This window comes from Triticum aestivum, chromosome 2D, assembly GCF_018294505.1.
Source record: "Triticum aestivum cultivar Chinese Spring chromosome 2D, IWGSC CS RefSeq v2.1, whole genome shotgun sequence".
In the NCBI taxonomy this organism is placed as follows: Eukaryota; Viridiplantae; Streptophyta; class Magnoliopsida; order Poales; family Poaceae; genus Triticum; species Triticum aestivum.
The window spans coordinates 474,474,978-474,487,170 of record NC_057799.1 but is presented as its reverse complement, the minus strand read 5'-3'; the positions used below and the strand labels follow the sequence as shown (position 1 = coordinate 474,487,170).

At 44.0% G+C, this 12,193-nt stretch overlaps 2 protein-coding genes across 2 annotated transcripts; both read left to right on the top strand.

Moving 5' to 3' along the window:
- The first annotated feature begins 2,338 nt into the window (after positions 1-2,338).
- LOC123049614 (salutaridine reductase) lies at positions 2,339-6,019 on the top strand. The gene is made up of 5 exons (XM_044472513.1): positions 2,339-2,556; positions 2,648-2,888; positions 3,318-3,383; positions 4,785-4,979; positions 5,527-6,019. The coding sequence occupies exons 1-5, from the start codon at positions 2,339-2,341 to the stop codon at positions 5,908-5,910; spliced, it is 1,104 nt and encodes a 367-aa protein (XP_044328448.1). The 3' UTR covers positions 5,911-6,019.
- A 95-nt stretch (positions 6,020-6,114) lies between these two features.
- Positions 6,115-7,746, top strand: LOC123049615 (salutaridine reductase). Its single transcript, XM_044472514.1, has 5 exons — positions 6,115-6,248; positions 6,347-6,590; positions 6,704-6,766; positions 6,994-7,188; positions 7,276-7,746. The coding sequence occupies exons 1-5, from the start codon at positions 6,211-6,213 to the stop codon at positions 7,654-7,656; spliced, it is 921 nt and encodes a 306-aa protein (XP_044328449.1). The 5' UTR covers positions 6,115-6,210; the 3' UTR covers positions 7,657-7,746.
- Positions 7,747-12,193: the final 4,447 nt, after the last annotated feature.

The following is a 12,193-nucleotide window of genomic DNA, read 5'->3' as shown; positions in this document are numbered from 1 at the left end:
GGAGTTGTGGAGCGGAGTCCCTCCGAACAGGCCCTAGGTGTCACTTGGGAGCCTCCAAGATCATGTGAAGTTGAACCAAGGAGTTTGTAAGAGCAAGGAGATCGTCTACTTCGTGAAGATCTACCCGAATGAGACTAGTATTTCGTGGACGAAAGCCATGGTGAAATAGACAAGATTGCTTCTTCGTGGACCCTTCGTGGGTGGAGCCCTCCCTGGACTCGTGCAACCGTTACCCTCCGTGGACTCGCGCAACCGTTACCCTCCGTGGGTTGAAGCCTCCTTCAACGTGGACATACTATATCACCACCTATCCGAACCACACCAAAAATCATCGCGTTTTCATTGCATTTGAAATCTCCAAACCATTCCTTTACTTACATGTGCAAAGTTTTATTTTTCGTTGCTATACTCTTAGAATTCATGCGTAGGCTGATACTTGACTTGTTAGATTTGCTAAAATCTGGCCACAACTAAAATTGAGAAAATGATAGATTTATATTTGGTCAAATAGTCTAATCACCCCCCTCTATACATATTTTCGATCCTACAACTCCACATAGAATGATGATCCCATCGACCTAGTTCATGCCAATTCGGCCCAACGTCATGGCTCGCCCCAAGAAATGTGTGTGTCCAATTAAGATAGGGGACCTACTATTTCTTCCACACGGCGACGCCTGACGCCCAAACACGCACCCCCTCCCATGCGCGCGCTTTTTTCCTCTCTTTTTTATCACTTTTTTCCTTCATAAAAAATGCCAGAGATTTCAAACAAATATCAAAATTTTAAAAAATGCTCATGATTTTGAAAATGTTCTTGAATCCATAAAATGTTTGTGATTTAAAAGAATGTTCTTGAATCCACAAAGTATTCTTGATTTAAAAAATTAATTAAAAATAATCATGAATTCAAAAAATATTGACGATTTTAACAAAAGGTTCATGAGTTCAAAAAAGTTCATGAATTTAAATTTTTTTAGTGAATTAAAAATGTTCATAAATTTGAATAAATGTTCTTGAGTTCAAAAAGTGTTCCTGAATTTCAAATAATATTCACGACTTCATTTGTTTTACTAATTTCAATAAATATTCACGAGTTTGAAAAATATCCATAAATTCAAGAAATGTTCGCGAGTTCAAAAAAATGCTAGAAAGTTAAAAAAATGTTCGTTCATGAGTTTGAAAAGTCATATTTTTGACAATTTTTATTGTTAAAAAAAACTGTTTGAGACTTGTTCACGATTTTCTAAAATTTATGTATTTTAAATTGTGTTTTGGATTTTATAAAAAAGGTTCACGAATTTTTAAAAACGATCTCAGATTTGAAGAAATAAAAAAGTAAAGTAAAAAAAAGGAAAAGCGGAAGGAGAAAATAAAAAGATAAGAGAACGAAAAATGTTGAAACAGACTGACACGCCAGCTCATTAAGATAGCTCGGCCACAAACGTCATGGCTGGCACTTGTTGTTGCCTTACTACCAAGGCCCATCAGGGACGCCGTTTGAGGGTTGAAAGCGTATCACTTGGCGCGCTCTTAGCCACCGTCACGTATCGCGGTTTGGGTGCTCTCTTCAAGTTTTATTTTTTATTTAGTTTTTATAAGAGTTTTCGGCTTTTAGATGATTTTTTTGGCTTCTCGGATTTCTCTGGTTTTTCTTAGCTTTTGGACAAATATTTTTAAAACAAATTTGCGTGAAGAAACGATTTTTTTTTCTTTTGCGAGGCACGGATTTGCTTCTGCGAGGCGCAGCCGTGCCTCTCGGAAAAGAAAAAGAACGTCCTTCTACGAGTGGCACAGATTTACTTCTGCGAGGCGCAGCCGTGCCTCTCGGAAAAGAAAAAGAACATCCTTCTACGAGTGGCACGGATTTACTTCTAGCGAAAGCACAAATTTGCTTCCGCGAGAGGCACCGTCGTTCCCGTCGCAAAGAAAAAACACGTTTTTTTCTTCCGCGAGAGGCACGATCGCGCCCCTCGAAAAGAGAAAAAAGGTTTTTTTTTCCTTCCGCTAGACGCATGGATTTACTTCTTGTGAAGGCACAGATTTTTCTTTTGCTAGAGGCACGGCCGTGCCTCTTGGAAAGGTAAAAAAAGGTTTTTTTTCCTACCGTGAGAGGCGGATTTGTTTCCGCGAGGAAAGGAAAAAAATATGCTTCCGGTTCGTTTTTTCATCTAGTTTTTTGTAAAAAAAAGTTCATCAACAACTATCAACGCAGAATCTAATATTTTAAAATTTTCGACGCGAGGAATTCAACAACGAAAACGGTTTTTAGACACGCGGTTTGAGAGATAAAGCATTTTGTATAAACGAATCTAAGGAAAAATTCAGATTACAAAAAATGACGCACATGCAGTATGACATTTGTTATAACCTGAAACGTGAAATTGACCTTTACAAAGAGTACTATTTAATTAGGGACTTCGGAAAATGCACAACGTATCATCATCTTCTCCAAGGCTGTCGACTCCAGAGCTCACACAGTGCTGGACACGCCGCGACGAGTCGGAGGGGAAAGATCAAGATGGAGGCGGCCACCTCGAATCCGTCGAGCAAGAGGTTCGATCACTCCATCTACCTCCCCTTTCCGTACCCCGCTCAGCGAATTTACTGGAATTTCTGCACGCGCTGTGCTATGTGCGTAATTTAGGATCGCCCTGGTCACCGGAGGGAACAAAGGGATCGGGCTGGAGACCTGCAGGCAGCTGGCGTCCGAGGGGCTCAAGGTCGTGCTGACGGCGAGGAACGAGGCGAGGGGGCTGGAGACGGTCGAAGGCGTCAGGCGCTCCGGTGCTGACGTCGTCTTCCATCAGCTGGATGTCACCGACCCTGACAGCGTCGCCCGTCTGGCGGATTTCGTCAGGGATCAGTTCGGGAAGCTCGATATCCTGGTATGTGTAACTCCGGTTTGCGCTTTGAATTTAGGGCCTCGCGGGCTTGGGCTCGCGCAAGTGTACATTCGTGCTGTTCCACTGTGAGCTCGTCAGATAGAATCATAGATTCATAGAAGTGCACTTTTCTTTTCCCGGACTCTTAGGTGTAAGGTGAACTTAGTAAAATTGCATCTGAAGGTGCAGAAATTGTTACTCAGCACATTGTTGCATTGAATACTTTTGAAATGAATTTAAGAGTTCTGTTAACAAGTATAGGTGCTGTAGATTTCTTTTACCAGGCTTGTACTAGTTAATCTTGGCTTGTGGTTGATATGGGTAAACTACGCTGTTCACATTATTGACTTCTCATTGGTGTTTATGTAGAAGTGATTTTTCTCGGATTTTTCCAATTCATCACCATAATCATGTGATTTTTGTTATTTGTAGATTAACAATGCAGGCATTTCAGGTGTTGATCGAGATCCAGTTCTGTTTGCACAAGTTCAAGAACAGGTAATTAAAGCGAAACATTTTGATGTTTTCTGTATAGGATTGCAGTTTGTCAGCAGTAATATATACCTATTTCAGAATCAGGTTAAGTCAAAACAATAATAAGTCGTTTGTTGGTATCTATCAACTGTGGCAGGCATGAACATCACTGTTTCTTGTAACTCCTAGAGCGTAGTTTAGTATGAGAAAACATATCTTACCGATGTTGTATTAAGGGTGAACATAGAAGCTTGGATTCCAGAAATCATTCATCAACCGCACCATCATTCTTTTGTAACTAGCATAGTTTAGTTTGAGAAAACACATCACACTGATGTTGCAATACAAGATGAAACTAGAATATTATATTGTAGAAATCATTAATCGAAGTTGAAGTCCTAAAATTCTCCATTGTTGCCACTATATTTGTTTAGTGAATTATGTGTTAAATATACAACTTTCCTTAAAATATATCATTTCAATGATGTCCATATTACATTTTTTTCGAAAAGGAGGTTATCCCCCGGCCTCTGCATCAGTTCGATGCATGCGGCCAAATTATTAAACAAGTAAAAAGGTTCAACAAAGTTTTCAGGTCTCAAAGGTAAACAAAGCTCACAAAGGGCAAAAACAGAAGAAAAAAAAAAGCCACAACCGGCTGGCATATAGAAGATGGAAACTAAACACCTATCCTATTACATGACCGCCATCCAAACCGGTTGAAGATAGCCCGTGCTACCGTCTCCTACCGGATAGACCCAGTAACCATACGCTCCCTGGCATCGTCGGAGTGAGTAGCGACCACATACGGATCAATGCAGTGGCCCGGAAAATAACCTGCAAGAAGTGAAAATTTGTTGTTCTGTTAAAAACCATATCATTCCTGCAGTTCCATACTACCCATAATAAAGCACATACTCCTACACGAATCTGTCTCGCCGTTTCCGAATCTATTCCATCTAACCACGTCCCAAACAACGTGTTAATAGTATTCGGAGGAGTAATATTAAATGCTATGTGGATAGACCGCCATAGTATTTTTGCCATTGGGCAATCAAGAAAGAGGTGTTTGATGGATGTCCATATTACATACAGGAGCAATGAATATTTTATTATAAGTTTGGGCATGCAAGCAGAATTCCTCATGAATTAATACCCGATCCTTTCCATTTATTAATTTAATTCCTATAACGCGTGTTCTGCTCCAAGATTAAGTTATTAATGGATAGAGAAAATTTGAAGTGGGTCGGCCTCAACTCGCTTAGTTAACAAAAATAACTTATAGTTTAATTGGTGCTTCACTTCATATACTTTAATTAGATTTTTAAGATGAATACTCCTGCCTGACCCAACCAGCCTAGCATCTAGGCTTCTGCATTTCTAATAAGATGTTGTGTAATAATTAACCTATTTATGCATGGATAGGTTGAAAGCATGGATGTAGATCAAAGAGTTCAATGGATGAAAGAAAATTCTAAGGAGACATATGAGGAAGCAAAAGAATGCATGAGAACAAACTACTATGGGGCAAAGCTTGTCACGGAAGCACTACTGCCTCTTCTTCAGTGGTCCTCCTCTGGGAGAATTGTCAATGTCTCATCAGGCTTTTCACTGCTAAGGGTAAGTTGTTAACCACGCTACAGATCGATAAGACCAATTACTAGTCAGAAAATATATTTAACATTATTTGTGCCAGTATGTTTCTGATATAGCTTTCTTTACCACTTTATTTAGTTTTTAGTTTTTAAAAAGTATCTGTGCAGCCTTGTGTTGTGTCTTCCAGAATATTATTACAGTCCTACGGAGTATTAAATACTCCCTCTGTCCCACAATATAAGAACGTTTTCAACACTACACTAGTGTCAAAAACGTTCTTATATTATGGGACGGAGGGAGTAAGAGATAGGGCATGCCTGTTCGCATAAATGATCTTATTTCAGTTTAACTTGTTTTGTCAGATGCACTAAGCAGGATCTTATTTCAGTTTAGCTTCGTGCTCATTCCAAATAATACAACATAGGTTCACATTTTTTGGATTGTGGGATATGGATTTTTTTTTCCTTCCAAATCCTCATCCTTCATCATCTCCATGTGATCTTTTTCTCCCTGTCAGAAAGCACAGGTTCAGAAACTAGTTCCTTCTAATAAGTATCGTTTTCTTGAGCAGAACTTCACCAGCGAAGAACTGAAGAAGGAATTCGACGACATTGACAACCTTACTGAAAAGAGACTAGAGGAGCTTCTGGATCTATTCCTAGAAGATTTCAAGGCCAACTTGATAGAGGCACATGGGTGGCCGACCGGTGGCTCGTCGGCCTACAAAGTCGCCAAAGCTGCCCTGAATGCATACACGAGGATCCTTGCCAAGAGGTTCCCCGCGATGCGCATCAACTGTTTGACGCCTGGTTTTGTCAAGAGCGACATGACGATGCACATGGGAGTGTTGACGCTTGAGGAGGGCGCTAGCAACCTGGTGAAGGTCGCTCTCTTGCCCGACGATGGCCCGATGGGTGCTTATTTTGATAGGGATGGCGTGGTGTCATTTGTGTGACTGTACGTGTAATGGTTTCGTCCGGTTTTACTTTCAGAATGTTTCGAACTTGCCAAAAGTTGATCCTTTTGTGAGGATGCTATAAATCATGCTCGATGTTTGTGCCGGACGAAGACGACGACGAGCACCACAACGGCGACCGACCGGAGCCGCTATAAGTGTCTTGCTCTCCTTCCTCCCATAACCATAACCATAACCGTCTCAGATAGCTCTAGGATTTTTGGTGTCAAGATTGCGAGGAGCGGCCCATCGACCTCTGCCATCACAGGTGCTGTTGGAGCTCGTTGTGCGCCCAACCTCATGGAAGGAGCCATCCTCCCCAGCTTGCCAAACACGAGGTTAGTATCCTATACTATACGCGCTTAGCAGCTCTTGACGTGGCCATGTAGCCTTACAAGTTACAACTTGCAAGAATCTCATCCACTGGGGTTGCAAGGGTCGCCGTCGTCACCGGAGGGAACAAGGGGATCGGCTTCGAGGTGTGCCGGCAGCTGGCCAGCGGCGGCATCACCGTCGTCTTGACGGCCCAGGATGAGACGAGGGGCGGGGAGGCCGTGGAGAGGCTCAAAGCGCTGGGGCTCTCTGGTGTCGTCTTCCATCGGCTGGAGATCACGGACGCCTCGGGCGCCGCTGCGCTGGCTGGTTTTCTCAAGGCCCGCTTTGGCAAGCTAAACATTCTGGCAAGTCTTTTCGTTTCATTTTCAGTTTATTACTAGTATACCACGGCTGCTAGCAGCATCCAAGGTTTGAAGCACCGGTGATGGATGGATGGATGTACTCGGATGATTTGCAGGTGAATAATGCCGCGGTTTGTGGGGTTGAGTACGGCCAAGAGTTCGATATCAACGAGGAAAAGGTGATATCACCTTTTTTGTCCTTTTCTTTTCTTAGCGTTTTTGTAATTTGTTACTGCTATATATACTCCTGGAGGAACCCAACCAAGAACCAAGGATAGGCCTCAAGCGCAGCGAGCAATTTTACTTGATTGGTTCATTCGTTAAAGTGAAATCGGCGCGACTTTTTTCCAAAATTGTTCGGACACACCAGACTGAACAAGTTTATTTGCCTATACATATACAACAGTTCGCTGGCCTTGATTTCCACCAGAGAGTTGAGTGGATGTTGAAGAATGCCCGGGAGCCCATCGACAGCGCAAAGAACACCGTGCAGACCAACTACTACGGTACTAAGCATGTAATCGAAGCCCTGCTGCCTCTGCTTCAAGCTTCCTCCGAAGGAAGAATAGTGAACGTCTCCTCCAATTATGGACTGCTAAGGGTAAGTAAGCTAGTACTCTTTTTTCCCACTGATCATTCATAGCTAACCCAGTACAACATGTGAGGGATTCCGTGTCAATTTTTGCAGCATATTGGCAACGAGGAGGTGAGGCAGGAGCTCAACGACGTCGACAACCTGACACAGGGGAGGCTTGACGAGCTGCTCGAGAAGTTCATCAAGGACTTCGAGGCCGGCTCGTTGGAGATGCATGGGTGGCCCACGAAGTTCTCGGCGTACAAGGTGTCCAAGGCCGCCATGAACGCCTACTCGAGGATCCTGGCGAGGAGGCACCCTGAGTTGCGCGTCAATTGCGCGCACCCAGGCTTCGTGAAGACCGACATGAGCATGGGGTTCGGGGTCCTGACGCCGGAGGAGGGCGCATGCAACTTGGCCAAGGTGGCGCTGCTGCCTGGCGGCGGGCCAACCGGCGCCTACTTCGCCCAGGGCGAGGAGGCACCATTCGTGTGAGATACCGGCGGTACGTGCGTGCGTGTTGCGCGGCTCGTGTGCCGTACACTGGGTTACTGGCTGGATGTGTTACCTTACGTGCTAGATTGAGATTGCGAATAAGATGTGTCTTTTCTTTTAGGGAAATAAGATGTGTCATCTCACAAGAAACAGACTACCGAGAAAACACACTCACAAAAAAAGGCTACCGAAAAATCATGAGAGTATCTCAAAGCGTTCTCATTCTCGTAAAAATAATAATTTAGGACAAGTTAAGTAAAAAAGTATGCTTCAACAGTTTGATAAACGCAATAGTGGGAGCCTGTTGGACCAGAAAGAAATTAAATGGGCTAGCCCCTTTAGCCCACTGGTACCCTATTAGGCCATCCACATAGCTTCTTCTAAAAAAAAGGCCATCCACATAGCTTCTCATGCAGGGAGCTGAGGGCGGCGTCGCAGCGTACTTCCACCGCCGTCGAGAATCGATGGCCGCCGCCGCCGCTCCACGGCTGCTTCTTCCTCCTCGCACCCCACCTCTTCCGGCTCGCACGTATCCCCTCCCCTACCTCGCAGCTTCTGCCTCCTTCGCCTCACCGCTGTTCCAATCAAGAATCGACGATCCCCTCGACTCGTCCGGACGCGATTGGCAGGTCAACAGCAGCCCCAACCCTGACACTTGCTTCGGGATCTGCTCTTTAAATTGAGGCATCCATAAGCATCTACCGATGTTTTCAGCTGCAAGCCTGCAAGTGCATTTGTTAAGTAGGATCCCACTTACTCCCACATAATCTACGCTAGTCTAGATGGGACTTCCATCATTTTTTTCACCAAACCGTGTTGGGACTAATGGATTAACAGTCCCACCTACAGCCTGATTCTTCATAGACACACCTTCACCCCTTGAATTTCAGGGGGTGTGACCCCTTACTCTGATTTGTTTCAATCAGATGATTCCAACTAAGCTTCCTCATTAAAGTTCGTAAATATGTGCCCGTGTGTGTGTTCGCTTGTCATTGCTTCACAATTATAATACTTTTACACTATAAATAATACAGAAATGCACTATAACGAGAAAACCAGTTAAACCCTAAAGGAGTAGTAAAAATTACGGTAGCCTTGCTTGGGAATTACTTTTTTCCGACACTGTAAATAATACATAAATGCAATGTAACAAAAAATAGTTAAATCTTGGTGGGGTCTTGAAAATTACAGTAGCCTTGTTGGAGAAATATAATAACGTGACAGTGTAATTATGCTTAATGTAAGAAAAATAGTTAAACGTCCAATTAGAACCTGCAGGGGTAATATAAACAATAACCACTACTCATAAAACAAGGTAACACTAAGTAACACCTAATATATCATAATGGGTTAAAGAGATATTCTCAAACTGCAATTCATTATTGAGTTACAACAAAATAACTTTAAATTGTTGTGTATGTTAACCTAAACATAACTTACAGAGACAACTCACTCAATTTACTGCAAAATAACAAAACGAATTATGGAGCAACAACCACTAAAAAATTCAAGATGGGAAGCAACATATAAGAATCTAATAACCTTATAAAGTTAAATCCTCTCCAACGAGAGGATATTGCAGAGAATACTCTAGAATTGCACCAACATTACACATACACAAGCACAAAAGGCTGACCCAAAACACAAGGATGGGAACAGCAAAATGCAACACAAAGTAGATGAACAACCTAGAATTGGAGGACCATAGCTCACAGATTCAACAAAGCACAACCATCAGTGGACTCACAGAATTGTAGGACCATAGCTCACAGATCTAGAAAATAGAGTAATGGATGATGATGAAGAAGAACATACCGTTGGGAAGAGAAGACTCCAACCACCAGCAAGCCGACCACAACAATCTAAACTTGAAGCAAGGGATCCTTCCAATCGATTTGAAGAGCTAAAAAACAAGGCAAAAACATGAACAACCTAGAATTGGACGGGTGAGAACTCACAAAATTCACGAATCACGTCCGCCAAGATCTAGAAAAAGAACAATGAATGGAGAGGAGAGAGAACAACAGATGCAAACCACTTGGAAGAGCACTCTAACCACTAGTGGGCCGACAACAGTAACCGAACGCCTCAAGCAACGAGAGAAGGGGAGCTCTGAATGGAGATGGCCTCTCTCTCTCTCTCTCTCTCTCTCTCTCTCTCTCTCTCTCTCTCTCTCTCTCTCTCTCCAAATCTCTGTTTGAACAGTCGCAGATAAAAGGGGAAAGAGGAAACAACTACAAAGTCAAGAGGGAAAACACACATGCAGCGACACGAGTTAATGGGAGACCATAAACACAACAACGAGACCAATAAACAAATAATGAGGGGACCATGCACGAATTGCTGCGCAAGGATCGAACGGACACAAAATCTGACTGAAATGAATTGTTTTCAATCGGATGAAAATTAGCAAAACTGAAAAAATGCTTCAATAGTTTATGATGGGGAACGAAGTATGAAAATCAAAAAAATTCCTATGAAACACCCAAAATCTAATCTAGAATATGTATAGCAACGAGAGGGGAGTGGTGTCTACATACCCTTGTAGACCAAAAGCGTTAACGATCTAGAGATCATGGTTGGCGTAGTCATACTCGCGTCGCGATCCAATCCGATCCAAGTACCACACGCGCAGTACCTCCGAGTTTAGCACACGTATGGCTCGGCGGCGTCCTCTCCTTCTTGATCCAGGAAGTGAGGGAGAGGAGGTAGATGAGGTGTAAACCAACACGATGGCATGGTGGTGGTGGTGGCAGCGGAACTCCGACAAGGCTTCGCCAAGCGCGTATCGGTAAAACGTGGGAGGAGTTGGGAGAGGTAACGGGCAAGGGTCGAATGGGGGCTTCCCCCAATGCCTCCCCACCTTTATATAGGCGTGAAGGGGGCTGGTGGCTTTCCCTCCAAGGCCCTAGGGTCGTTGGTCAAAGGGAGAGGAAGGAAATCCCTCCTTTCCTTCCCCATAGATCGATATCCCCTTTTTTACGGATCCTGATCTTGTCCCTTCGGGATATGATACTATTCCTTTTAAGGGAGGATCTTGGTGCGCCTAGACCAGGGTTGTGGGGACTTTCCCCACCGACGTTCATGTGGGTCCCCCAAAGTAGGTGGGCCCCACTACGGAACCTTCTAGAACCTTCCTGGTAGAATACCGAAAAAACTCAAACTTTTTCCGAAACCCCAATAATAACTTTCCATATATGACTCTTTACCTCCGGACCATTCCAGAGCTCCTCGTGATGTCCCGGATCCCATCCGGGGCTCCGAACAACCTTCGGACTTTCCACTATTAATATCTCAACACTACCCTAGCACTACCGAACGTTAAGCGTGCGACCCTACGGGTTCGAGAATCATGCAGACATGACCGAGACTTCTCTTTGGTCAATAACCAATAGCGGGACCTGGATGCCCATATTGATTCCTACATATTTAACGAAGATTTTTATCCGTTGAACCACGATGTCAAGGATTCAGTCAATCCCGTATGCAATTCTCTTTGTCCAGCGATATGTTACTTGCCCGAGATTCGATCGTCGGTATCTCCATACCTAGTTCAATCTCATTACCGGCAAGTCTCTTTACTCTTTCCGTATGTGACGCCCCCGATTCAATCGTACACTAATCATGCACGCAAACGTGTACGATCAAGATCAGGGACTCACGGAAGATATCACAACACAACTCTAAAAAAAAGTAAGTCATACAAGCATCATAATACAAGCCAGGGGCCTCGAGGGCTTGAATACAAGTGCTCGATCATAGACGAGTCAACGAAAGCAACAATATCTGAGTACAGACATAAGTTAAACAAGTTTGCCTTAAGAAGGCTAGCACAAACCGGGATACAGATCGAAAGAGGCGCAGGCCTCCTGCCTGGGATCCTCCTAAACTACTCCTGGTCGTCGTCAGCGACCTCCACGTAGTAGTAGGCACCTCCGGTGTAGCAGGAGTCGTCGTCGACAGTGGCGTCTGGCTCCTAGGCTCTAGCATCTGGTTGCAACAACCAGGTAGAATGGAAAGGGGGGAAAGAGGGAGAAAAGCAACCATGAGTACTCATCCAAAATACTCGCAAGCAAGGATCTACACTACATATGCATGGGTATCTGTGTAAAGGGGAAATATCAGTGGACTGAACTGCAGAATGCCAGAATAAGAGGGGGATAGCTAGTCCTGTCGAAGACTACGCTTCTGGCAGCCTCCATCTTGCAACATGTAGAAGAGAATAGATGGTAAGTTCACCAAGTAGCATCGCATAGCATAAACCTACCCGGCGATCCTCTCCTCGTTGCCCTGTTAGAGAGCGATCACCGGGTTATATCTAGCACTTGAAAGGGTGTGTTTTATTTAGTATCCGGTTCTAGTTGTCATAAGGTCAAGGTACAACTTCAAGTCGTCCTGTTACCGAAGATCACAGCTATTTGAATAAATAAACTTCCCTGCAGGGGTGCACCACATTACCCAACACGCTCGATCCCATTTGGCCGGACACACTTTCCTGGGTCATGCCCGGCCTCGGAAGATCAACACGTCGCAGCCC

What these genes read in the sequence shown, in the direction of transcription:
- LOC123049614 (XM_044472513.1), top strand. Translation starts at nt 2,339, where the DNA reads ATGACGCACATGCAGTATGACATTTGTTATAACCTGAAACGTGAAATT. An exon ending in TTGCACAAGTTCAAGAACAG is followed by an intron (nt 3,384 to 4,784) that starts GTAATTAAAGCG and finishes ATGCATGGATAG; the next exon opens with GTTGAAAGCATGGATGTAGA. An exon ending in CAGGCTTTTCACTGCTAAGG is followed by an intron (nt 4,980 to 5,526) that starts GTAAGTTGTTAA and finishes TTTCTTGAGCAG; the next exon opens with AACTTCACCAGCGAAGAACT.
- LOC123049615 (XM_044472514.1), top strand. Translation starts at nt 6,211, where the DNA reads ATGGAAGGAGCCATCCTCCCCAGCTTGCCAAACACGAG. An exon ending in TCGATATCAACGAGGAAAAG is followed by an intron (nt 6,767 to 6,993) that starts GTGATATCACCT and finishes CATATACAACAG; the next exon opens with TTCGCTGGCCTTGATTTCCA. An exon ending in CCAATTATGGACTGCTAAGG is followed by an intron (nt 7,189 to 7,275) that starts GTAAGTAAGCTA and finishes CAATTTTTGCAG; the next exon opens with CATATTGGCAACGAGGAGGT.